Here is a 26,412-nt window from a genome sequence, read left to right as displayed (position 1 = left end):
AATGACTTGATTATAAGAAAGCCAGATAAATTTATTCAACATGACTAGGCTAAGTAGGCTAAGTATTTTCACAACGATCCCAGGCAGTTAAGAAGTCCTTCAGAAGTTCACCCTATTTAACATTTTAAAATTAAGTTGACCACACTACCTTAAAAACATCCCAAACATCCTAGGGAATCCTCACTCTATATAGAAAAATAAAATGTTAATCTTGCAATTAGTTATTAACAATAATTACATTTTATAATAAGCAGGACTAAAAATGTAAAATGCCACTGTATTGTGCTTTGAAGGTGAGTCTCTAATTGATAGGGCTTATAGTATAGGAGGAAAAAAACCCCAGATTTTCTCAAAAAAAAAAGAAAGTATCTGAGAGACAACAGAGGTAAAAAGCCTCCGTGTTTGGGTAGGATGTTGCCCTTGATTAGCTAAAAGCCTACTCATAGATTTAGTTCCAGTTCTTGGGGAAACCACTTTTAAGTTAGCCTTTATACTGGCAATATTTAGACTTGCAAGTGTTCCAGAAAGTCACTCAGTCCATTCCTTCCTGAAGTGGATTACTTAACCTGAATTATTCCTGAAATGTTTATCTAGTCTGTTCCCTGAGGTTCCCAGCTACTTTTTTCCAAGAAACCTAATGCTATTTCTTTGTTGTCCTGCCCACAATGGACAACACAAACAGGTTGTTGTTCCCCGTAGAATAAAGGGTTGCAGTAAGGCTAATCTTTCCTTGAGGGCTGTTTTCTAATCCAATCACTCCCACCACTCTGGATTTTCAAATCCAATTACTGGCCAAAATATTGCACACTAGTTCTTATCAATACTCAGTGGAACAACAGGATAAACCCCACATCCTGCAAGCTTTACTCCTATTTATAAGAAAAAGTGAGAAATCCATGTGGAAAAATATTCATGTAACAGTGCTGACTCATTTAACAGCTACAAACTCTAGAGCCTTTTCTGCAGAGCAACTATTCAGGCAGTTCTTCCTATTCTGCATGCTTCTGGTCAATTATCCTTAATACGCATTCCAAAGTAACATAAAAGCAGCAGAAATACACATAATTTTGGTACAAATTATGTATATGTACAACTGTTGTACCAAATTATGTACATATGTACAATATTTGGTATGACTAATGCATAAGAATAAAGGATTACCATACTGTGCCAGAGTAATGTCATTTACCCAAACTCATTTATGATTGTATTTCCCACAATATGTTGTGACAGTGAGATTCACAACTTAGTTCTCATTAGAAGGATGATTCTATGAATATTGTTTATACTACAGTATCATAGAATATATCAAGTTGGAAGGGACCCATAAGGATCTGAGTCCAACTCCCTGCTCCTTGCAGGACTACATAAAAGCAAACTGCATTACTAAGAGTGTTGTCCAAACGCTCCTTGAATTCCAACAGACTTGATGCCATGACCACTTCCCTGGGGAGCCTGTTCCAGAGAGTGACCACCCTCTCAGTGAAGACCCTTTTCCTAATGTCCAACCTGAACTCCCCCTGACGCAGCTTCATTCCATTTCCTTGCGTCCTATTGCTGGTCACCAGAGAGAGGAGATCAGCACCTCCTCCTCTGCTAAACAAGACAAGTGACCTCAGCCGCTCCTTGGAAGTCTTGCTCCCAAGGCCCTTCATGACCTTGGTCACCCTCCTCTGGACATACTCTAGTAGTTTGATGTCCTTCTTCAAATTAGTTTATCTGAAATCAAGCCCTGTCACACATTTCTAGAAGCTGCTATTTACCCTTAAGGTCAAGGAAACAAAACACCATTTATAGAACATAACCAAACAGCACCTACTATAGATGCTGTATACAGGCATCACACAGACCTAGTATAGAGGCATCAAGAGTTATACCCTTCCTTTTCCCTACTTGCATGTACTTGCATGTACTAATGTACAACACTACAGTAAGACATTAATGGAACAGCCAACATACCAGGACCCCCAAAACCTCTACAGCAACATACATGCATGATCCAAATACACAACTGACCTCTTTCCAGCCACAATAATAAAACTGTCAAGAATACTGAGCCAATTTCAGCTAATTGAGGCATATAAAAAGCCTAACAGAAATGCAAAAAGACTCAGGTCTCTTCATCAGTTTCAGCACAACCTTGGGACTTCTGAAATAACAAGGTATAAGCAGGACCAAGCCCTCTGTTTGACACTTCATTCACAGAAGACTACTACATACAACCTAAGTTACCATGGAAGATATTTTGCAAATGAGTCTGCTGATTAGTGTTAACAGTCAAAGATACAATCAGTAACAGATTAGGTCCACACACTATTTTTTTGCTGAGTCAGGGGGAAGAAAATCATCTATACATTTGTAAAACAGAATTCCAAAACCTATTTTAAATACGTGTTGGGTTTTTTTTTTAAATTATCAACATCTAGTGTGTTGCTTCTGGGGGAAAAAAAAAAAAAAAAATATTAATAAGTTAGTCTTCAGTATACCTGATCTCTGCCAATACTGGAAGATTATTAGCCTTAGGCTGGAATTTGGCACAAGTCACTACTGTCTGCACTGTGAAATAATGTCAAGGAGGGTGGAAGAGAAGACTCCTTACCATCCTCTGGGGGCAAACACCTATCTTCAGTATTCTCAGTCCCTCACTGTTAATGGTAACTGAACTGCAAGACCATTCCCCCACAGTAAAGGGAAAAATCCAGAAATTTCTTTAAATTCAAACAGTGAAAGGACAAGAGAAATGACTGGCAACTGCATTCATACTCCCACGGACCTTATCTGTGTAGTTTTTATAGAACTCCCCACCATTCTGTGGTTTGAGTGAGTGGCAGGGTTTTTTGGTAGCAGGGGAGGGGGCTACAGTGGTAGCCCCCTGCAAGAAGCTTCTCAAAGCTCACCCAGCTCCAAGTCTGACCTGCCTTTGCACCAAGGCTGGGCCAATTAGCAACGGTGGCTGCACCTCTGTGATAACGTATTTAAGAAGGGGAACCTGGGAGAAGTTGTGGAAGTTGTGAGGAGGAGTTGTGAAGAGAACATCTGTGTGAACACCAAGGTCAGTGGAAGAACAGAGGAGAAGCGGGGGGAGGTGCACCGGAGCAGAGACCCCCCCTGTATCCTGTGGTGAGATGGCAGGGCCGCCCCCCTGCCACCCATGGGGGTCTATGGTGGAGCAGATGCTGACCTGCAGCCTGTGGGGGGTCCCATGCCAGGACAGGTGACTGTGCCCAAAGAAGGCCGGGACCCTGTGGGAAGAAGCCCCCCCTGTTGTAGTTCAGCACTGGGAGGATTGCAACCACAGGGGTGACCCACACGCCCATGGGAGTGGCTGATGTTGGAGCTGGTTTGTGGAGGACTGCCTCCTGTGAGACAGGGACCACGCTAGAACAGGGGAGGAATGCCAGAAGTCATATCCTCCTTGCCCCACTGAGGTGGAAGAGGCTGCAGGACTGACAGCAACCCCCATTCCCTGCCCCTTGTGCCTCTGGGTGGGGAGAAGGTAGAGGTATGGGGAGAAAAGCTAAGCCCAGGAAGAAGGCAGGAGTGGGGGAAGGTGTTTTCAAGATGTGGTAATGCTTCTCACGGTCTTATCCTGTCTGTTAAGTGTTGGTGTTGTTGTTAGTGTCAGTATTAAATTTATGTTCTTTTTTTTCTTCCCCTAACGAGTCTGTCTTTTGTCCGTGACCATAATGGGTGAGTCATTCCTCTCTGTCCTTACCTTGATTCCTGAGCCTTTTACTTTATTTTCTGCTTCCCAGCCCTGGGGCAGAAGAGGGGAGTGAGCAACTGCATGGTGTTCAGTTGCCCTCTGAGCTCAAACCACCTTTATTTTCTCCTTCTCAGAGTGGATAGGAAGGAGGGAGGGAGCAGCTGCATGGTGCTCAGTTGCCCTCTGGGCTCAAACAATGACAGTGCTACAGAGCTACAGTAAAAAAAAGACAGCATAAGCAGTGAAGACAACTACCTCAATTTTCTTTTCCCTAAACGGAACCGTAAACTTCAAACTAGTAAGTATCACCTCAAACTAGTAAGTATCACCTCAGAGCCTCAAACATATGCAACATACACAATCAACAGCAAAGGGAATAAAGGAAATGAGATTATGAAGATGGGAATTAATACACATTTAGCCAGTTGTAAGAAAATAAACTTTGGTATTGTTTAAATCTTCAGTTTGTGCAACTGAACTAAATAACTCTATCAGCAAACTACAGTTAAAATGCTTTGCCACCTGGGAAAATCAAAAGTAGGAGTTCAAAGTGTCACTGGCTGGCAAATATGAGCATTTCTGTCCAATTCTCCTACTGCGCTAACTCTAATCTCTGAAGCTAGTCTTGTTGAAGCACATTTACCACATTACCATTTTACCTAGAGTTAACTTGTTTCTATCAACTTTTTTGTTGTTTTTAAAGGACAGGAACAGTGTAATTTTTCACACTGAGAACACGCACATTTTTTTAGCAGCACACCAGCACTTCTCATTTTACACTCTCAGTTTCCATGCCAAATATCCTAATCTTCACACAACTTTTAAAAACTCTGCCCAATTCTCCACTAACAAAACTTGGCTTTTTTGTTCTATGTTAACACAAAAAAAGGCTCCATGAAGCAAGTTAGGACTTCTATTACACCTGCTCAGCTTGATTGCTTCTGAAGGTTTTTGCAAGGTATAGGTAGACACCACAGTGTTGATGCCCAGTGCTGATCAAATGCACGCTCATACCTGGGCTAGTTAAAGTAAACATTCTGTCACTGAACAAAGTAAATGTCTGAATACACATGAAGAACAGCTGACTAAAACAGAGAGTGTTTTGGACTGTCACTTCGCAGAGCAGATCCATACTTTAAACATTAACATATTAATATCTGACCATCTGGCAAGTTGGCCTAGAAAGGGCCTGGTAAAAAGTTATTCCAGGCAAAGTAAAAATCTTAACATGCAAACTGTCCTTTGGTATGTTACCACCATATAAAGATTCAAAAGCTTTTGCTGACTCACTGTATGACATCAAAACTAGCAACTCTAATAACATTACTATCCATTCACATGACAAAGTGCTGTGAAAAAGGAATAAAAAGAAGAAAACAAATAAATGAAAAATACTTTCCCAAATCCTCTCAGCCGTGGCTTAATAAGACATATTTAAAAATTAAATTACAGTAACAGTCTGAAAGATGCTTCAGGGAATTGACATCCAATTCCCACTGAAAAGTCACAGAAAACAGGCCCCTAAAAACTGCAACCGCTTTGAAAATACTAAGCTACAATTTTAAATAGATGACAATAAAAAAACCCAAAGTTGCTGACTCTCCCCACAGCAAACTCTGTTTGAACACAGTAGTGGATGACATGGAAGCAAAGGTTTGTATCTAAAGGGCTGAACTGCAGTTTATGTTCCCAGCAGTTCCCTAAACAGTTCTACTACAAAGAAAGATTTTTCAAATCATATTACCTTGTTCAGCACTGCTGTTTCAAAACACACCCGTGATCATTTAAACTTTCAACCGCCATTCCTATTAACATACAAAGTTAAGTGTATTAGCTGGACTCCAGTCTTTCTTACACCCACACCCAACAGTTTCAACAGAGGCCAACTTTGATGCGCTCCAGCTTTCTTTTACATAGTAGAATTAATGGCTACAGGTCTTCTTGACCCAAGAAGTAAAGAACCAAACACACTCATGGTACTACAGCCACTGATAGCTGTGGTCTCCTTTTCTGGTGAATCATACTGGGTAATCACACCTGACTGTGAATTAAAGCAAGCCAGTTAAAACAGGGTTTTACTGCACAATTCTTGGACATCATACAGGAAGAGGGACAAGAATTTGCGGCTTCAAGCAGGAAAGCACTTCTGGCCTCCAGCCCATAGTTTGCAGCAGATAGTGTAGCTAGAAAGCGCACCCAGAATTAGGCTTCTCTATAAGTGTAGCCTGTCTTTCATGTCTTGATGGAGTGAGTTACTATCTTCCTATGCCCTTGCCAATGACCCACGGTGGTTTCACAATCAAGTTTCCTCAAATCTCTGCAACCAAATCAAATTCACAAAAAACTCATCTCAGGAAACAAATTCAGATTCTTGAGGAGCTTACAAGGCTAGTAGCCCATAAAGGAAAACTGCAGCAGTGCAAACTAGTGAAAAGGGCTCAGGACTCTAGTCAGTTCTATCCCTTCCAGGCATCCATCAGCAAACCACTCCACTCCTCCATGCTTTGAGTTAGTGGAAATGGTTTGCAACACTTCCCTTCTCTATAAAAGCACTTTGCAATCTACCAGTGGAAAGGGTTGCACTTGCAACAGAACTAGTCTGTTCTCCAGAAAGTCACTGAGACTGGAAAAGGGCATAAAAGTATTGTGTGTAAATAGGATTCTTTCAGTAAAGCTCCCTTTTGAGAATGTACCCTATACTTTTTTTCATGAGACAGCATAAGATGTTTTATCCTTCAGCTTCACTGGGAGTAGCTTGGGCAACATCCATTCTTTCTGAGGAAACACTGAGATATGAGTTCCTGCCAATGGAAGAACTTCTTCTTGTCTGACCTTTGTGAGCATCTTTAAATGGTTTGACTTTATCAAGTTTTAAATTTAAGGTGATACAGAATATAATCATGAGTGGACTACCAACATAACGGCTAACATTCTTTTTTGCCTGTCAGTGGTAGGGAACAATTAACCCCATCAACAACAAGAAGTCGAAACAAAAGTATTTTTCTCCATGTCGCCATGTAGTTCTAAGATTTTGACCTAACCTTACTCCTAGACAGTGACCCTCCTTACATAGCCAAGGTTCATAGTCACTAGATTGAGATGTTGACTGGGGTCTAAAATAAATATATAGAATATCTTACCATGACACCTCTACCACAGATATTCGTTCATTAGGGTTTTCTCTGCTGTTGGCAATTCTGAAGAGTACGTAGGAAAATCTTTACAAATTCTGTGACACCCCTGACCCGTGACTGAAGGTGAAGGATGCTAGCAAAACAAAACCACAAGAAATCACGGGAGGAAGGCAGGCCCTATTTGACATGGATAAAAGTTTAAAAAGGATAAAATAATTGAAATATCAAAATGAAACTGTTACTCTGCAAAAAAGCACCTGCACACAAGACACTTCACAGTATTATTTAAACAGGTATTTTTATTTTATTATACCTGCCCTTCATTTATCAGAAAACACTTGCTAAGTACCATGGTTACACAGGTGATACTTTTGGACTAAGCCAACTGTCAGGAAAGTCAATATACCTTCTTCTAAAGGTTTTTATTCTACCGAATAGCCATCTACCATTGCTCTAAAATAATTTTAGGAAAGTTTCTAAAAGGAGGAAAAAAAAAATCTTACATACTACATGCTGTTAAATAAGCTATTACTGAAAACAGTATTCCACACTGAAGAGAAATGCCATAAAAAGGCTGAAGTTAAATAAAAATGGAAAAATAAAAATGCAAGAGAACCAAATCTATTTTCTGTGGAGCTAAACTCAATTTCACTAACTTTTCCGGACATTACTCTGAAGTTTTCAGATAATCACAGAATTGACAATAATTCTCTGCAAGAACTGCAAGCTTCTGAAATTATTAGTGCAGATTTGCTATATCCACTATTTGTTGGCCTATCAGTTAAAAATATACAGCAAGGCATGTTATTTGGTTTCAGAGCTGTCATGTTCACACAATGCACAACTTGGTATCTTGCAGTCTGCATAAACATTGGTGGACAGTAACTCTCCAGTTACAATAAACTCTTGAACACTGCAAATGTCAACACTGAGCATTACAAGAAGTGCACCATGAAATCTCAGCAAGTTTTAACTCTTCTAAAAAATTCCCTTATGGTGTAAACAGTCTAAATGATGAAAGTAAAACTGTTTTTCCATGTAACTGGTTCCAACACCTTGTCACTCAAACAACTCAAATCATTCACTAAGACACGAGCTGTCCATAACATGAGTGCACTTTCTCTTTGTATACAGGCTTTACCAAAACACATCGTTAAAGTTAACTCTGCTAAGCAAGGAATTGCAAAGATTATATTGCCATAAACTCAGAGAATAAATCAAAGGGGGGAAAAAAAAGACAAAAGACAAACAGTTTTACTGAGCTAAAGTGTCAGCACTGTCATGGTCAGCTAAAGTCAGCAGGCTTATAGGTATTCACCTTTACCCACCATGTATTCATCAAGTCTTTGCACAGAGCAAGATCAGTATGATATCCAGTCAAGAAAGCAAATATTTGGCCCTTGTCCTAATACTGAGCCAAACTGTGCTCAACACTATCAAACGGGTTCCACAGAAAAAAAGACAGATGGGTGGTACTTGCAATCAACTGACCTTCCAGTGGGGGTTTATACTTGAAGGTTATTTTCCATTCCAACCTGCATACTCCTTCTTCTAGCTGCACAACACAGGATCAGCAATAGCAAATCCTATGTTGATGGCATCTTCTAACACAGGGAAAAGTCTTCTTGACTTAGGATGGTTGCAAACCAGATTTACATTAACAGAGAAACACAAAACATGCTTTGTGTAGTCCTAAATTTGGCCCTGATTACCCAAAATATTTACCTAAAAAGCTAGACTTTTGTTCTGGCAGTATTCCAACATGACTGCAAACAAATAAACAAGTGAAGCCACTAAGTCATAATATTAGCTACAGAAGTATACAACTGAATGGGGTTTATTTTGCTGTATGAGTTTAGGGTTGTTTGGGCTTTTTTCCAACTTGGCAAATACGGCAGGTGCTGCTGGCCCATCTATGCCAAGAGAACAAACCACTTGCTGATGCCAGATGCATTTGAACAGATGTTCATCTTGTTCTGTATTTGAGATTAACCTATTTTCAAGGCTGGATCTAGAAACATCACATCTACTGTTCATGCTTATTATTAACAACAGCTCGTGTTTACAGTTTAAGAGAAATAGCCAATACTAGTCACACTACAGGGACAGTGCATTTTTTAGTGCTAGCTATGACTGCCTGTGACTCCAAGATGACCCACAGAGGCAAACGGTTGACCCACAGACGCAATCTTACTTCACAGGAACCAAGATATAACTGCAGATCTGATGTTTTAACAGCACCTCCAAGAGAGACAACATTCAGAGTTTAAGATATCTGTGGACAACAAAGACATTTTAAGCAGTATGTGTTCTATTAATTACCTAAACTTGCATGGTTGCCTTCAGTAAAAATCCATGTTCTTGCTAGGTTGTATAACTATTCTGGTTTAAGACAATTGCTTATCAGAAAACCTGGCAGCCCCACTGGCATTCACATTTGAAACAACCTTGTTAAAGTCCAATATATTACAAAATTCACATTTTAAGTAAATCTGTTAACAATTCCTGAAGGGCCCACACTAACAGCACACTGCTTTTCAGGACAAATGTGATCCTCAGGTTAGATCCAGCATATGAACCTCTTTTACAAAAAAAAAAACAAAAACCCCAAAATCTGCAAAGATTTTTACAAAAACTGCACTGACGCTGCTCACAAATCTATGGAGAACAGAGAAGTGAAAAGCACCCCTTTCAGACTGAGATTGCTGGGAAAGCAGTGGACAACATTAAAAAGCAAACACAGTCATTTTATTTTTGGGAGAAATGTCTAGATTAAGCCTGCAGAGAGAGTAGCTGATAGCATACAATACTGCAGCTCCAAAAAGACCAGTGAAGACAAGAGTAGTCTCACCCCTCTGGCAGCTGGAGAGAAGACCTCAGTGAAACTTAGGTCTGGGATATTTATAAGCCAAATGCTGAAATAAAAAACCCTGAATCTAAAACAGGCTCAAGGGTAGAAACTTCAAAGAAATATCAGCATTTTGTCTCTTCACAGCAACTAGATGGAGCAAGAGTCTGATATTCTAGCTAAGCTGCTGGCACTACATTTTACACCTGGGAGCCTTTAATTCATCTTTTGTATCCTCCTCTGATAATCATACAGTGTCTTTCAGCTCATCCATACGGAATGATTTCAATTTCTGTATCTAGACACCAGTGGCAGTCTCACACATGTAACCTTTTTTGGTGAGGTCTGAGGTTATCAGCCATACCAAAAAAATGTGAAGTTGACTGAGTTGCCTCATTCAGTGAGATTTTAGTAAGCTCTGCTCTTCTTCAGGAACTTCATTTTCTGGAGTATTTTAGCAGAGCAATGTCTACATTCTTCACAAGTAGGAGACTCAGGCTTTACAGAGCCCCTACCTTACACTTTGATTATACCTCTTCTACGATTTGTAGCTTTCTAATCTAAATAAATGAAGTTCTAGTCAATACTTGCTTGGAAAACCTCCAAGAAAAACAGAAGAGTTGCAGAAAGTAGTGTCGATGATTCAGTAGGTATCACTGCTTCTGTTGAGCCAAAGACACCATGGGGCACAGACTTTCCAAAACACAAAAAAGACCCTAATAATTCAGAGTTATCTGACAGCATCACCATGCTAAGTACCATATCAATAACTAGAACATTTAGGTACAGCAGAAAGAATGTTTTATTTGTTATTGCAAATTCTACAAATGTAGTCTAAAGACAAGACTTCCCTAAAACAAAGACATCTTTGTATAACTTACTCACTGTTTTTAAAGACAGTTTTAGATCAAAATAACCACTGGCAATACAGCACTGCGACGCAGATGTCTACAGACGTTTTCTATAGTCATGCTAAGTAGCCAGGCAGACTCCTACTTGCAGACTGAGTCAGCCCAAGAGGACAACTCGCAGTTAGAAAAGGAGCTACATACACCTCCCGGGCCGGCTCTCAGCATTGCAACAGGGAGGAGAGAAGCTGGGGAGGAGGAGATGAAGCGGGAGGTTTTTTCACTACCCCCGCTAGCCTCAGAGGGCAGCAGCCCTCTCCTGGGCCGGGATCGGCCCTGGTACTCGCCCAACAGCGCCCAGCGCAGTCCGGGCGGGCAGGAGCTGCTTTGTCACCGGGAAGGGCCCTCGCTCTGCAACGCTGGGGGCGGGAACCGCAGGCGTGGGCTCTTCTCCCGATCCGCGCTCTACCCGGTCCCAGGCTCTAACCTCGGCCTGGCTACTCCCGCCAGGCCCCCCCAGGCCCCCGCTGCCCGTCCCCTCGTCCACCGGCCCGCCAGCCCCCCTCAGCCAACCCCGCTGCATCTCACCTGCCGGATACTGCTGGTTTCAGACACGGCAAACTCCTCCTTCTCTTTGGGAGTCTTCACAGTGACTTTGATGATCCGCGGCTCGGCGGCGGCAGAGTCCCGGGTGGGGGACTCTGGGGGGCTGCGACCCCCCGCTGGACCCTCCGCGCTCTCCGACATGCCTCTCCCCGGATGAAAGGCCTGGTCGGCTGCGGACGCGCAGCTCCCAACGGCTCCAGGCAGGCCCTCCGCTCCCGCAGCAGCGGGCGGAAACTGCCGGTCCGGGCGCGGCGCGCACTGATGACGTCCCGCATCAGGGAAGTTACTAGAAAGGGGAGCGGCCTGCCCGGGCGTGGGCCGGCCCGCCTCGCCCCACGCATGCACGCTGAAGGAGCGAGGCGGTGGCGCGCGGCCCCGCATGCGCCGGAAGCTCCGCTGCCCGCGGCCGGCCCTCCCAGCCGCTGCGGCGCCGGGACGGGGCGCGCTTGAAAGCGACGCGGTCCCTGGCGCAGACTGCTACAGGCAAGCTTAACATTTATTTTCAGCTGCAAGGGAGTTCTGCGTTTTGAAGTTCCGGGTAAACACATGAAGAACGGTTCAGGGAGTTTCACAGTGTTGGGAGCACGGGTGCGGTGTGCAGGAGCAGTGGTCGGTAACGCAGCGACAGGTACCTAATGGAGGCCTCTCGTGGCCGGTGAGGTTTTTGTCTTGGAAAAAGCAAGCAAACTAACTCAGTACTGCTTGTGAGCCCATATCAAGGAGACAAATCACACCTGTTGCTTTTGCTCGGCAACAGCTAAAGAGTAATAAATACGAAACGTTTACTACTTTAAAAGTAGTATTGCTGTGGAAGCATCCCACAGCTGGGAATCAGATATTTCTCAAACTTGGACCAAAACCCCCTAATTGTTAGTTAAACCTAGTATCACCAAATGAGGTGTTCTGCCAAAATATGAGTGACTTTCCTGTCTCAGGAAATTTGAGATGCCTATTCCTGTTTTGGTGTAAAATATTTGTGTGGCTTTGAATTCTAGACTCAAATGCCCTTTCTTCCTTATCCGTAAATAAGAATTTCTCACAGTAACCTGAATCACCAGGTGATTTGCTGGCATGGTCTGCTGTTGGGATAATCTCTGAGGAGCTCTATGTAAACTGGTTCAGTTGATATTAAAAAAAAAGGCGTAATACAACATGGTAGACTCAAGCCCTTTGTGGTGGTTTGACCTTGGCTAAATGCCAGGTACCCACCAAGTCGCTCTATCACTTCCCCCCCCTTCCCCTTATTTTCTCAATAGGGCAAAGAAGGGAAAGAAAATAAGATAGGAAAACAAAACAACCCTTGTGGGTAAAACAACAGCAGTTTTAATATAAGCAAAGCGAAGCAAAGGTCCGCGCGCAGAAGCAAAAAAAGAAAACAGATTTATTCTCTACTTCCCATTAACAGGCGATGTCGGGCCTTCTCAGGAAGCAGGGCTCTGATACGCGTAGCGGTTGCCTCGGAGGACCAAGGGTGACCCCACCCCCTTCCTCCTTTCTCCCAGCTTTATACTGAGCAGACGTCATATGGTCTGGAATATCCCTTTGGTCAGTTCGGGTCAGCTGTCCTGGTTGTGTCCCCTCCCAAGATCTTGCCCACCCCGTCCCACTGTGGGGGGAAATGTCAGAAAGAGCCTTGGTGCTGTGTAAGCACTACTCAACAGTAGCCACAACACCAGTGTGCTATCAACACTCTGCCAGCTCCCAGCATAAAACACAGCACCATGAGGGCTGCTACAGGGGAAAACCAATTCTGGCTCAGCCAGACCCGATACAGTCTCCACCCCTTATTCCATACCATTTACGTCATGCCCAGGTCCCACATAACACTCATTTATTCATTCCGTAAGCTTTCTTCACTCCTCTAGATGTTCAGTGACTTGGCTGCCATCTGTCAAGGTGGATGTTCAGGACAGGAGCAGTATGTTTGACTGTTGGACTCCAGCACCGGCTAGGTTTGGGTCATCATCGCATGTATCTGGTTCACTCTTCGTCGTTCCTACTTCCTCCATCACTTCCTGCAACATACAACTCAGCTCACAGATTATTTCCCCCCCAAGGTTAAATCTCCTTGAGGCACACACTGAGTAGCCCCATTCTCCCGCATTACCCACCAAGTACATCCAGGTCCCTGAGCAAAAACAATCCCACGAGTGGGCTTGCCTTTTCCCAAGGGAGGAGCAATCCATACTGCCTTCCCCAGCCATTTCCCTGTGTGTACTACAGGGACCTTATCTCCTCCCACAGTATGAAGGGGTTTTGTTTGGGCAGGACCAGGACGGTTAACAGATCCTCTGGTATTAATTAGCCAAGTGGCTTCTGCTAAATTTATATCCCAGTGTTTCCATCCCCCATTGTCCAATGCTCTCAACATAGTCTTCAACAGTCCATTGTATCTTTCAATCTTTCCAGACGCTTGTGGGTAATAAGGGATGTGATACACCCACTCAATGCCGTGTTTCTTTGCCCAGGAGTTTATGAGATTATTTCGAAAATGGGTTCCATTGTCTGATTCGATTCTTTCAGGAGTACCATGTCGCCATAAAATTTGCCTTTCAAGACCTAAGATGGTATTTCGGGCAGTGGCATGATTTACAGGGTACGTCTCAAGCCAACCAGTAGTTGCTTCCACCATAGTGAGTATGTAGCGCTTGCCTTGGCGTGTTCGTGGCAATGGTCCAATATAGTCAATTTGCCAGGCCTCACCATATCGAAAACTCAGCCATCGCCCTCTGTTCCAGGGAGACTTTACTCGTGTGGCTCGCTTGATTGCAGCACATGTTTCGCATTCATGAGTGACCTGTGAGATGGCCTCCATGGTCAGGTCCACCCCTCGATCACGAGCCCATCTGTACGTTGCATCTCTCCCGAGATGCCCGGATGTTTCATGGGCCCATCGAGCTACAAATAGCTCACCCTTGCGCTCCCAGTCCAGGTCCAGCTGAGCTACTTCAATTTTAGCAGCCTTGTCTACTTGCTCATTGTTTTGATGTTCTTCGGTGGCACGGCTTTTGGGCACGTGGGCATCTACATGACGTACCTTTAGAGCCACGTTTTCCACTCGGGCAGCGATGTCCTGCCACAGTGCAGCAGCCCAGATGGGTTTACCTCTGCGCTGCCAATTGTTCTTCTTCCACTCCTGTAGCCACCCCCACAGGGCATTAGCCACCATCCAGGAGTCAGTGTAGAGATACAGTACTGGCCACTTTTCTCGTTCAGCAATCTTTAGGGCTAGTTGGATCGCTTTTACTTCTGCAAACTGACTTGACTCGCCCTCTCCTTCAGTGGCCTCAACGACTTGTCTTGTGGGGCTCCACACAGCAGCTTTCCACTTTCGATGGTTTCCTACCACACGACAGGATCCATCAGTAAACAGAGCATACCGCCTTTCATCTTCTGGTAATTCGTTATATGGTGGTGCTTCTTGGGCACGAGCCACCTCCTCAGGCAGTGCTCCAAAATCTCTACCTTCTGGCCAGTCCATGATCTCTTCCAGGATTCCTGGATGGTTGGGTTTTCCCAGTCGAGCTCGTTGCGTGATTAACGCTACCCATTTACTCCAGGTAGCACTGGTTGCATGGTGTGTAGAAGGGATGTTTCCTTTGAACATCCAATGTAGTACAGGCAATCGCGGTGCCAAGAGGAGCTGTGCTTCTGTACCAACAACTTCGGAAGCGGCTCGAATCCCCTCATATGCTGCCAGAATCTCCTTTTCAGTTGGAGTGTAGTGGGCTTCTGATCCTCGATATCCCCGGCTCCAAAATCCTAATGGTCGACCCCGAGTTTCACCTGCTACCTTCTGCCAGAGGCTCCATGTGAGGCCATGCTCCCCAGTTGATGTGTAAAGTACATTTTGCACATCTGGTCCTGTCCGAACGGGCCCAAGAGCTACCGCCCGAGCTATCTCCTGTTTGATGTGCTCAAAGGCTTGTTGTTGCTCAAGACCCCACTCAAAATTGTTCTTCTTTCGGGTTACTTGATAGAGAGGGCTCACCAGCTGACTGTAACCTGGAATGTGCATCCTCCAAAATCCCACAAGTCCTAAGAAAGCTTGTGTTTCCTTCTTGTTGGTCGGTGGAGACATAGCTGCTATCTTGTTGACAACCTCCATAGGCACATGGCGGCGTCCATCTTGCCATTTTATTCCCAAGAACTGAATCTCCTGTGCTGGTCCCTTGACCTTGCTTTTCTTTATGGCAAACCCAGCTCTCAGAAGAATCTCAATTACTTTTTGTCCTTTCTTGAACACTTCTTCTGCCTTGTTGCCCCACACAATGATGTCATCGATGTACTGTAGATGTTCAGGGGCATCACCCTTTTCCAGTGCAGTTTGAATTAGTCCATGACAAATAGTGGGGCTGTGCTTCCACCCCTGGGGTAGTCGATTCCAGGTATATTGGACACCCCTCCACGTGAAAGCAAACTGTGGCCTGCACTCTTCTGCCAAAGGAATTGAAAAGAATGCATTGGCGATGTCGATTGTGGCGTACCACTTGGCTGCCTTTGACTCTAGTTCATACTGGAGCTCTAACATATCTGGTACAGCAGCACTCAGTGGTGGCGTCACTTCGTTCAGGCCACGATAGTCTACTGTCAACCTCCACCCTCCGTCAGACTTTCGCACTGGCCATATTGGGCTATTAAAAGGCGAATGTGTCTTACTGATGACACCTTGGGTCTCCAGTTGACGGATCAGTTCTTGGATGGGAGCCAGAGAGTCTCGGTTCGTGCGATACTGCCGTCGGTGCACGGTCCTCATGGCAATTGGCACCTGTTGTTCTTTAACTCGCAACAGTCCTACAACAAAAGGATCTCCTGAGAGGCCAGGCAGATTAGACAACTGTTTGACCTTCTCTGTGTTCACACTGGCCACACCAAAAGCCCATCGGTATCCTTTTGGGTCTTTGAAATACCCCCTCTTGAGGTAGTCAATGCCCAAGATACAAGGGGCTTCTGGGCCAGTTACAATGGGATGTTTTTCCCACTTATCGCCGGTCAAGCTAACCTCGGCCTCCAGTACTGACAGTTCTTGACATCCGCCTGTCACTCCTGAGATCCAGATAGGTTCTGCCCCTCTATAACTTGATGGCATTAATGTACACTGTGCCCCAGTATCGATTAAAGCCTGGTACTTCTGTGGATTTGATGTGCCAGGCCATCGAATCCACACTGTCCAATACACCCGATCATCCCTTTCCTCCTCCTGGCTGGAGGCAGGGGCCCTCTATTCCTGTTCTTGGTCAGAGTATTCACTGTCTGACCCTTGCTGTGCCAGGCCGGAAACTCCTTCATCAGGGCCAAGGGAGGTGATCTCAGTCTTCCTGTATCTGGGAGATCGCTGATTACTTCCTTGCGGTTTCACGCCAGCTACATTAACAACCTTCTTGGATGTTGTCTTCTTGGCAGGGGTCTTTCCTCGCAATTCATGTACACGAGCTTCCAATTTGAAGGTGGGTTGACCATCCCACTTCCTCATGTCCTCCCCCTGGTCACGCAGGAAGAACCAAAGTTCGCCACGTGTCATGCGCCTAGGTTTCCCTTTCCCTCTGACTGGGGTGGAAGAGAACCGACTTCTTGGGGTGCTCCTGACATCTAAGGCACTCGCCCGTAGAGATGAGGAGGTTCCAAGACTCTCTTCAAAGTTCTGAAGCCAGGAAGAGACTGCCTCCACAGTTGGCGTACATCTTAGTCCTTCTCCCATATCCATTTCTGGATAGTACATCGCAGCCAAGCCCGCAGAATACGAGGATGGCGCACCTTTAATCACCTTCCTCCACATGGCCCGTGTGCACAGGACATCCTCTGGATTTTTAGGGGCTTCATCATTATCTGGATCACTATAGATGACTTCCAGCACTGCTAGTTCTCTCAGGTACTGGACACCTTCATCCGCAGTAGCCCACTTCCCTGGGGAGTTGTCCGTAAGATCTTCCTTGAAAGGATATCTTGCTTTAACACTTGAAAGGAGCCGTCTCCACAGACTGCAAATTCCTGTTTCTTTTCCAATTCCCCTTTCAATTCCTCGATCTCTAGCAAGGGAACCCAGCTGTTGGGCTTCCTTACCTTCCAGCTGCTGAGCATCAGCCCCATTATCCCAGCATCGAAGCAGCCAGGCAGCAATCCGCTCACCCGGCTGGCGGCTATAGTCTTTCCGCAGATCTCGCAGTTCTGATGATGTCAGGGACCGGGTAGTTTCTGCCTCCTGTTTGAGTTCTGTTATTCCCTCTTCTGACCCCTTTGCTGAAGGACCCACTTCTTCCTCCTCTTTTTCGTCCCTTATTAATCGAGGGTATGGACCTGTTGTTCTCCTTGTCCACTGTTTCTTTTTTACTACTGGGGCAATCTCTGCTGTTATTGTTTTTGTTTGAGTTCCCGTTTCCACCACAGTCCTTTGAGAGCACTGAACTGCAGCTCGATAAGCATAGGCCAGGCCCCAGTACAGCGCTAGGAGTTGCTGATTTTCATCGGGATAGACAAGGCACCCTTCTATCAGGTGTTGTGTCAGTTTTGCGGGGTTGCTTGCCTGTTCAGGGGTAAGATCCCAGGCTACAGGAGGTGATAACCGTCCTAGGAATCTGCCCAAATCCTTCCACTCCCCCTGCCACCCAGGGACAGGCCGCCTCAGGGCACATTTTGGTATTCTCTCACCCAAAATTTGCTTTCTCTTACACCAAAAACCTAACGAGCTCCACACAGCCCACAATAGGCGAATAGCATTAATGAACAGTATCAAAGAGCTAACATAAGGATTAATAAGTACTTCGGGAGCCTGCAGAATAAAACCACTCATGATGTTCCCAATTTCTTCCAGCATGTTCCCGAGCTTAGCAAAATAAAGATAAGCAGAGCAATAAACAAACCCGTGACCAGCACAAGAGCTTGTCGCTTACTAACTGCTATAGCTATGGCACAATTAATATAAAACTGCCGTTGTCCCGCCCCACGTTGGGCGCCAAAATTGACTGTGGTGGTTTGACCTTGGCTAAATGCCAGGTACCCACCAAGTCGCTCTATCACTTCCCCCCCCTTCCCCTTATTTTCTCAATAGGGCAAAGAAGGGAAAGAAAATAAGATAGGAAAACAAAACAACCCTTGTGGGTAAAACAACAGCAGTTTTAATATAAGCAAAGCGAAGCAAAGGTCCGCGCGCGGAAGCAAAAAAAGAAAACAGATTTATTCTCTACTTCCCATTAACAGGCGATGTCGGGCCTTCTCAGGAAGCAGGGCTCTGATATGCGTAGCGGTTGCCTCGGAGGACCAAGGGTGACCCCACCCCCTTCCTCCTTTCTCCCAGCTTTATACTGAGCAGACGTCATATGGTCTGGAATATCCCTTTGGTCAGTTCGGGTCAGCTGTCCTGGTTGTGTCCCCTCCCAAGATCTTGCCCACCCCGTCCCACTGTGGGGGGAAATGTCAGAAAGAGCCTTGGTGCTGTGTAAGCACTACTCAACAGTAGCCACAACACCAGTGTGCTATCAACACTCTGCCAGCTCCCAGCATAAAACACAGCACCATGAGGGCTGCTACAGGGGAAAACCAATTCTGGCTCAGCCAGACCCGATACACCCTTTAAAATTTTTCTAAAGGAATTTAAGATCTGCTAGGAGGTTTTAAAATAGGAATACCAAAGACTGGCTGAAGGCGATTCCAGGTTTTGCCTGTCCTAGAGCTTTCTTTTGTTGCAGATGATAGAAATAATTTCAGGCATATTTAACTACTAAGCCTTTCCTTGGTCACTCTTGTTTCTTTTCCACATTAGTCACAACTGTGTAAGGCATTTAATTATGCTGCAGAAGAGCACTTCGACACTGGCCAGTGCTACATTGTCCTGTCAACAGGCAGAGAAGTAACATTATGAAGAAACATTTCGCACTGCAATCAAGTAATGATTTCAAGCAGAAATCAATAAGATCAAAGTGCAAGGACATGTTCTTCATCCCAGGCTGTTCTTATTTATAGATAGAGCTCATGCTGACTGTATTGTTACTTGAGTAGAGTCTACTGGAGTAGCACAACTGCTACCTGGTTATGGTTAGCAGAGATTTACAAGTTAGAGGATTAATCATTAGTGTTATTTACTGATGTATATTTGTTATAAGGGGCAAGGATACTAAAAATTCATAGAAATTCATAGAAAATAACTTGAAAGCTATTGAAAGCTCTTAATTAAGCAAAGAGGAAACGTTAGCAAAGACTGGTTGTTTCTTCATCTGAATTTTGGTACAGATAACAGGGACATGGGAGCTCATTTGCCAGTAGTGGAAGCATCTAGTTGGAAAATACCCAACACCAGGACAACATGCATGCATGTTCACAGTCAGTTGAGAACACAGCTTATACACAGTGCATGGAAACAAAAATGATAGACCAAAGAATTTTGAGTACTTAATCCTCCTTAAACTTATGGGATTTTAAGCACTTCTTTTTTTCTGCTGGCTTTTTCTTTTCTTTCCCGCTTCTTCCATCTGTGCAAATTCATCAATTTCTGATCCTATAGAGTATAATTCAGAATGTTTATTAGAGAGAGCAGCTTAATTTTTATGCCACTCCATTTTTCTTCACCCACGGGTACAGTTTTTACTGCAGAAGTTCAGCTTAATTCCCAATGCCAACGAGATGTCTTCAGTTTGTTTTTTTTTCCATAAGTAGTTGATTTAAACCAATGAAAAGTCACTAAATTGAGTTGAAACAAACAAACTGAAAATGAACTTGCAGTGACCAGAGAGTATCTTGCATCAAAAGGAAAATACTGGCTCAAGTTGAGTTGAACCAAATGAAGAATATCGATGAAAGGTTTTGAACCAGTTTGGCTAAACTCAGTTTAATGTTTTACCTGAAGTTAGTGATGCAATTTTGAATTTAGACAAAGTCTCAGGTGGTCTAATAACAGTAAAATGTACATGCAAGATCTTCACAGTTTTGCTATAAACAATGCATAACATTCCTTATATTTCTGAATATTAAAGCCAAAACATAACACAGAGACCTGTGATTTATTCTTAACATATAAGGGAAGAGTATAGGCTTCTACTTTCAAATTGTGGTTTGAGCTCAGAGGGCAACTGAACACCATGTAGCTGCTCACTCCCCCCTTCATCCCCAGCACTGAGAATGAAGGAAGCAAAAGACCCAGGAACTTGAGATAAGGACAGAGAGGAACAACCTCATCCTTTAAGGCACAAGCAAAAGACAGACTCATTAGGTGAAAAAAAAAAAAGAACATAAATTTAACACAGACACTAACAACAGCAACACTTAACAGACAGAGTAGGATGGTGAGAAGCCTTACCACATCTTGAAAACACCTTCCTCCCACGCCTCCCTTCTTCGCAGGCTTAGCTTTTCCCCCCATATCTCTACCTCCTCTCCCCCAGAATTACAAGGGACGGGGAATGGGGGGTGCAGTCAGTCCAGCCAGTTTTTCCACCTCAGGCAGCAGAGGGAGGAACTTTTGGCATTCCTCCGCTGTTCCAGTGCAGTCCCCCTCTCACAGGAGACAGTCCTCCACAAACCAACTCTGACATCAGTCATTCCCACGGCTGTGTGGGTCAACCCTGCCTTGCAATCCTCCCAGTGCTGAACTACAACAGGGGGGGCTTCTTCCCACAGGGTCCCGGCCTTCTTCGGGTGCAGTCACCTGTCCCAGCGTGGGGCCCCTCACAGGCTGTAGGTCAGCATCTGCTCCACCACAGACCCCCATGGGTGGCAGCGGGGCGGCCCTGCCATCTCACCACGGGATACAGGGGAGTCTCTGCTTCGGCGCACCTCCCCCCCTTCTCCTCCGTTCTTCCACTGACCTTGGTGTTCACACAGATGTTCTCCTCACAACTCCCACCACTCCTCCCAGGTTCCCCTTCTTATGTTCATTATCACAGAAGCGCAGCCACTGTTGCTAATTGGCCCAGCCTTGGTGCAAAGGCAGGTCAGACTTGGAGCTGGGTGAGCTTTGAGAATTTTCTCACAGGGGCCTCCACTGTAGCCCCCTCCCCTGCTACCATAAATCCTTGCCACTCACTCAAATGAGGACATACATGACCTTAAAAATATATTCTATATATTGTATCCTGTTTCTGGTTTGCCAGGACAGAGGTTAGGACTCTTGTTTTAGACACAATTAAAGGGGTTAAGTTAAACAACTGCATGCTAAAGTGTAACTGTATAGGCAGCAGTTGTCTTCTGCTGTGGATATGGTGCTCACTGTGTGGGTAGTCTGCCTTTAGTATAGCAAGCCACAAGCAGAATGCCTTGTTAGATCTGAACCAGATTGCAACATTGTTGTCAGCTCATCAGTAATTCTAATAAGTGAAATGCTGTTGTTTCACTTTCAGTGAGGTTTGCTTTACTCTTTAGAAGACACTAAAGATATTCATAGAAGTAGCATTAGACAGGAATAGGGTCCTGAGCTTCTGAACTGTGACTGCTAGTTCTTAGCTAGAATCACACATTCAGAAGTCTAGGAAAAAAAGTCATCACTTCTGTTATCCTGATCTGTTTTATTTTCCAATTGTACTCTACTACTTAAGCCCTATCCCTACTTATTTTTGATAGGTTTGATTCACAAAAATAACATTTAAAGTTTTGCAGTTGTATTTAGTCATATCCATCTGTGGTGGTGTGATTCTTACCACCCCCCCCCCCCCCCTCTTTGTTGGGCTGCTACATGCGATTCCGAGCTATACACCAATCTGTGGAATAAGGACTGATAACGTCAACGAGCCTGGCTCCTGCCCCTCCCAATTGCTCGGAAACGGCTATAACAGCCCATCCTCTCCTAATGACCTGGCACACCTGTGCCTGGGATGTGGTGAAATGGGAACAGTAACAGAGTTGCACATTCATCAAGTTCTTGTGCAACTGCTGGAAGGCACCAGATGGTGTCTAACAACAGTCAATTATCTTGGACCCTATAAACTGCCACCACCAGGGAGACCCTTTGAGCTCTTGTGGATCGCAGTGGGCCTGTGACCAGCATCTCCCCTGAGCTGGGATGCCTCTCAGGTATCAAAACCCTTAAGGTGTCGTCTGCTGCCAGAGCTGACGGAAGGCCAGGGCGAAGTCCACCCGCTCGAGTCTCAGTTATCGCCCGTTGAGGAATGCCAAGGCATTGTGAGTATTTGCTCTAAACTCAAGAGGGAAATTTTCTTTGAGCTAGCTTCTCTTTCACCCGTTCTTTCTCTGTTTATGTGTGTGTGTGGGTATGTACCCTTGTTTCTGTGTGTGTTTGTCCATTTTGTGTTCATTCTACTGAATCCAAACACCTTTGTTTCTATGTGTTTGTCCGTTTTGTGTATGCACATGTATATATGTATAAATTAAGGTACTGTTAAGCAAGTTAGTGTGAATCTTGTCATTTTAGAATCTGTGAATAAGTCGCTTTTCTTTCTTTCATTCAGTATTTCTGAATTATTTTGTAATAATAAATTGCTGTTAGTTATTAATAAACCTAGATTTCTTACTAAATCATTACTGTGTCAATACTTTCATCCGCAACACCATCCCAGCATTTTTTTTCTCCAGCTCCACTCTGCATGTACCCTGTGCTTTGGTCTTTCAAACAACCTCTGGTCTCCCTAACATCTGTTGTGTGAAGCTTTTCATTTCTTTGGGCAAAGACACCACAGTTCCCCTCATTACAGATTTTCTTTCCCAAAACAAGTTAGTATTCCTAATTTCAGCATGGGAAACTTGTATCTATAGTATTGCTTTAACTGCCTAATTAAAGGTAGTACAGCACCTGTGCAGTCTAAACTCCTTCCAATGTTCCATAAATAGGAAACATTTTTTTCCTCTTTCTCTTTATTCTGGCTTTCTCACCTGACCTTTGGTTATGAGATTCTGATGATTTTTTAATTTTTTAAATGAACCCTTTTTTAAAAAAATTTGTTAGGTTGCTACATATACAAATTACAGCTTATTTCAAAGTAACTAGGACAGATAAAGAATACTGTTGAAGATTTGTACAGGAAATCAGAAGAATGACAAAACTGGCTATTGCCAAGTTGTATACACTCAGTCTAAAGTGACTCATTGTGGGAAAGTAACAGCAAGACAACTGCTGAATTTGCAGAAGAAAGTATACTGGGAGTATCCCCTCCTGAAAGAGCCTGCAACAGCCATAAAAAAGCTTTGTCTTTATGAACATTCAGTTATTACAAATGTAAAAGGAATTAGATAAGAAAAAATACAATTTACTTTTTTTTCCAAGAGTCATAGAAAAATTTATGAGTAAGAGCAACATAGTGGAGAACAAATCAGCTGACAGAAGAATTTCCGGTAATTTATACTGGATGGGCTAATACACCAAGTGGTGAATAGGGAAAGTTGTGTTGAATAATGAGAGCTGTATTCAGCACCACCCAAATTAGAAATGTGTGTCTATTTCTTTAGCACATAAAACAGAATGTTCTTTTTATGAGGACATGAACATGCGCTTTTAGAATAAAACTTATGTTTCATTTTAACAGAATTCCTTCTGTTGTTAACAGCAAGCATTACACAAACTTATTTTCATTTATATTAATAGCACAAGAAACAACACAGGTTAGTTGCACAGTGTTAGGGGGAGGAAGCTTTTACTGACAGTCCTGAAAGAAAAAAAGAAAAAAAACCCAAACCAAAAAAACCCCTATGTCAAATAGGGACAAAAAGGCAAATGAAAACGTAAAGAAAGGCACATTTATAGCGTAGCAGGTAGTCAGTCTTTTGGATTTTGGCTTCTAGGCAGCTGAAGCAATAGAACTTTGAATTATTCTCTCTGAATATAACTTAGCAATTTAGTGACATCTTGAAACAGACTGATTAGATTTTGGGAAAAGATATATATTCTGGATTTTCTAATTCAAAATTGCATACAAATACAAACATGTTGGAAAAGAAGTCACACCTTAAAATTACAGGCACAAATGATTTGATTAGAAAAAAGTCTTGGTCTTCTTCTGGTAAATATTTGCTGTGGGGCAGCAGATAATGAAAAAGCATACCACCTCCCCAAATAAAGGGGTTTTAGTTTGAATCAGACTAGTAGTAATAAGACAGATTACTTTGTTCCACCCAGTAGTGTTTTATCTGTTAGGATAAGATGCTGGAAGTTAAGAGTGGTCGAAGGGTTCACAGTTCTCTGAAAAAGTGGTGATGGTCCCATCCTGAGGATGTGGTACTTGGAAATTATTTTCAAAGAGCTGACCAGAACAAAAAAAAAAAAAAAAAAAGGTAGGACAATCAAATCAGCGAAGGTACAGTAAGACTTCCAGTATTATTATAAAATTTGAATTATGGACTATTAGCTACACAATGTCTAATTTCTTAGAAAAGTCTTATTCCACGATTAGCATCTTCATGGTGTTAGTTTTCAGAAGTCACAGCTAACTGGAAGAACTTTACAGATTCACAGAACCTTTATTGATAGACCTTTGTCCTGCTTTCCTCGCCTGCCTCCCAGTGAAGGGCTGTCTTTGCACATACTTTGCTTTGGAAGTGGCTTAGTGCTATAGTGTGTTCAAAAAAATACTCAGTTAAAAGTCTTCTAGTTTTAGATCTATGGGTATTTTGTTTTGTCTCCTTGATCTCTTCACTGGTTCTTTCCTTCCAACTTCTGTGTTCTCTGCTGATTTCCTAGGTAACTGACAGATATTGTCTAATCTGTTTCTAGTCAGCTAGCTTCTACTTGTACTTCTGTAACATTCCACTTCAACACCTATGCCAAAATAAGTAAGATCACAGGATTTAGTACTACATTCAGTGCTGCACAAACAATTCTGCATTTTTATAGCCATATTGCAGTCACTGACAGCATGGGACAAAAAAAAAAAAACGTTTGAGCTTTGTCTCTTAGCACAAGAGGAATTGTTTCTGTGGAGGTTTGAACTCAGCCGGCAGCCAGGCGCCACGTGGCCGGCCGTTCACCTCCCCCTCCCCGGTGAAATAGGGGAGGGACAAAAAGAAGAGAATTTGTAAGTTGAATAAAAAGAATTTACTAAATATAACAAGAGAACAACAGTAACAATAGTGGGTCCAAAAAGAAACGGGTAAAATGCAGCAGTGGCTACCGAGTGCGGCGACCGCCCCCCACAGCAACAACACCACCCGACGAGCAGACAGCGAACAGAGTTGAGGGAAAAGCCCACCGGAGAGAGCCCACCCACCTGTATCCCTGGGCATGACATCACATGGTATGAAATACTCCAATTAAAATTAACTCCATCCTGGTCGAAACCAGGAGTTTCTTACTAAGCAAGCTCTTCAGAGCTTGCTTAGTAAGAAAAGAGCCCCCTGACATAGGGCACTTTTCAAAGCTAACAGGTAAGAAAGCTCTTTTTACATGGTAGTTGCACATACCAGCTTCTACATTTTGCAGCAGAAACCCATGTAGTATGAAAAGGATACAGATCACAGAATTGCAGAATCACACACAGAATGGTTTGGGTCAGAAGAGACCTTTCAAAGATTATGTAAGTCCACCCCCCTGTCATGGGCAGGGACACCTTCCACTAGCCCAGGTTGCTCAAAGCCCCGTCCAACCTGGCCTTGAACACTGCCAGGGAGGGGGCAGCCACAGCTTCTCTGGGCAACCTGTGCCAGTGTCTCACCACCCTCACAGGAAAGAATTTCTTCCTTAAGTCCAATCTAGATCTACCCTCTTTCAGTTTAAATCCGTTGCCCTTGTCACCACAGGCCCTGCTAAAAAGCCTCTCTCCCTCTCTTATAAGCCCCCTCCAAGTACTAGAAGGCCACTATAAGGTCTCCCCGGAGCCTCCTCTTCTCCAGGCTGAACAACCCCAACTCTCTCAGCCTTTCCCCAAAGGAGAGTGTGGGAAAAGCAAAAACAGTGAAAAATCTGCAAAACACACATCTCCTTAACACATGGTGCCCAGAACAAACACAGGATGAGATGGAGATCCAGTGATTCGTGTTGCCGTGGCGCCAAGGAGGAATGTGAAGCGAGGTGGAGGCTGTGCGGTCCCGTTCTTTTACTTACCTCAAGGACAGATTTATCTCCTGCTCCTCCCCTTCTCTCAGGGACTGTTTTGCAGTACTCTGCCGACCTTGTCTCTCATTCATCCTCTTTTCCCACAAAACCAGCGCACCCCTCGCACCAAGGAACGTGCTGTGTCATTACTCAAGAAACAATGTCTTGACCACAGTCCCACCCACTCACACGTACTTAGATAAATACTACCCCGAGTTTGTATCTAACTCGGAGGGACGATAATCTGATACCAAATCAGGGGGACAGATCGATGGGTTTGTGCTCCTCGCCCCCCCCAGAAGGGGTGC

General features: G+C 44.0%; 1 protein-coding gene across 8 annotated transcripts in view; it reads right to left on the bottom strand.

Annotated features, from left to right (window-relative positions):
- Positions 1 to 11,392, bottom strand: part of UBQLN1 (ubiquilin 1) — a 30,852-nt gene extending 19,460 nt beyond the window's left edge. For 7 of the 8 annotated variants that reach the window (XR_012621529.1, XR_012621530.1, XR_012621531.1 and 4 more), the window contains exon 1: positions 11,125 to 11,392. Coding sequence is in view for 5 of the 8 variants with exons in the window: in XM_074811781.1 (XP_074667882.1) it covers positions 11,125 to 11,283 (159 nt within the window). In the remaining 3 variants the exon portion in view is untranslated. The remainder of the gene's footprint in view (positions 1 to 11,124) is intronic. The other variant, XM_074811782.1, reaches the window with a different exon arrangement.
- Between the last annotated feature and the right edge of the window lie 15,020 nt (positions 11,393 to 26,412).

Source organism: Strix aluco, chromosome Z (assembly GCF_031877795.1).
Source record: "Strix aluco isolate bStrAlu1 chromosome Z, bStrAlu1.hap1, whole genome shotgun sequence".
Classification (NCBI taxonomy): domain Eukaryota; kingdom Metazoa; phylum Chordata; class Aves; order Strigiformes; family Strigidae; genus Strix; species Strix aluco.
This window is presented reverse-complemented; position numbering and strand designations above follow the sequence as displayed.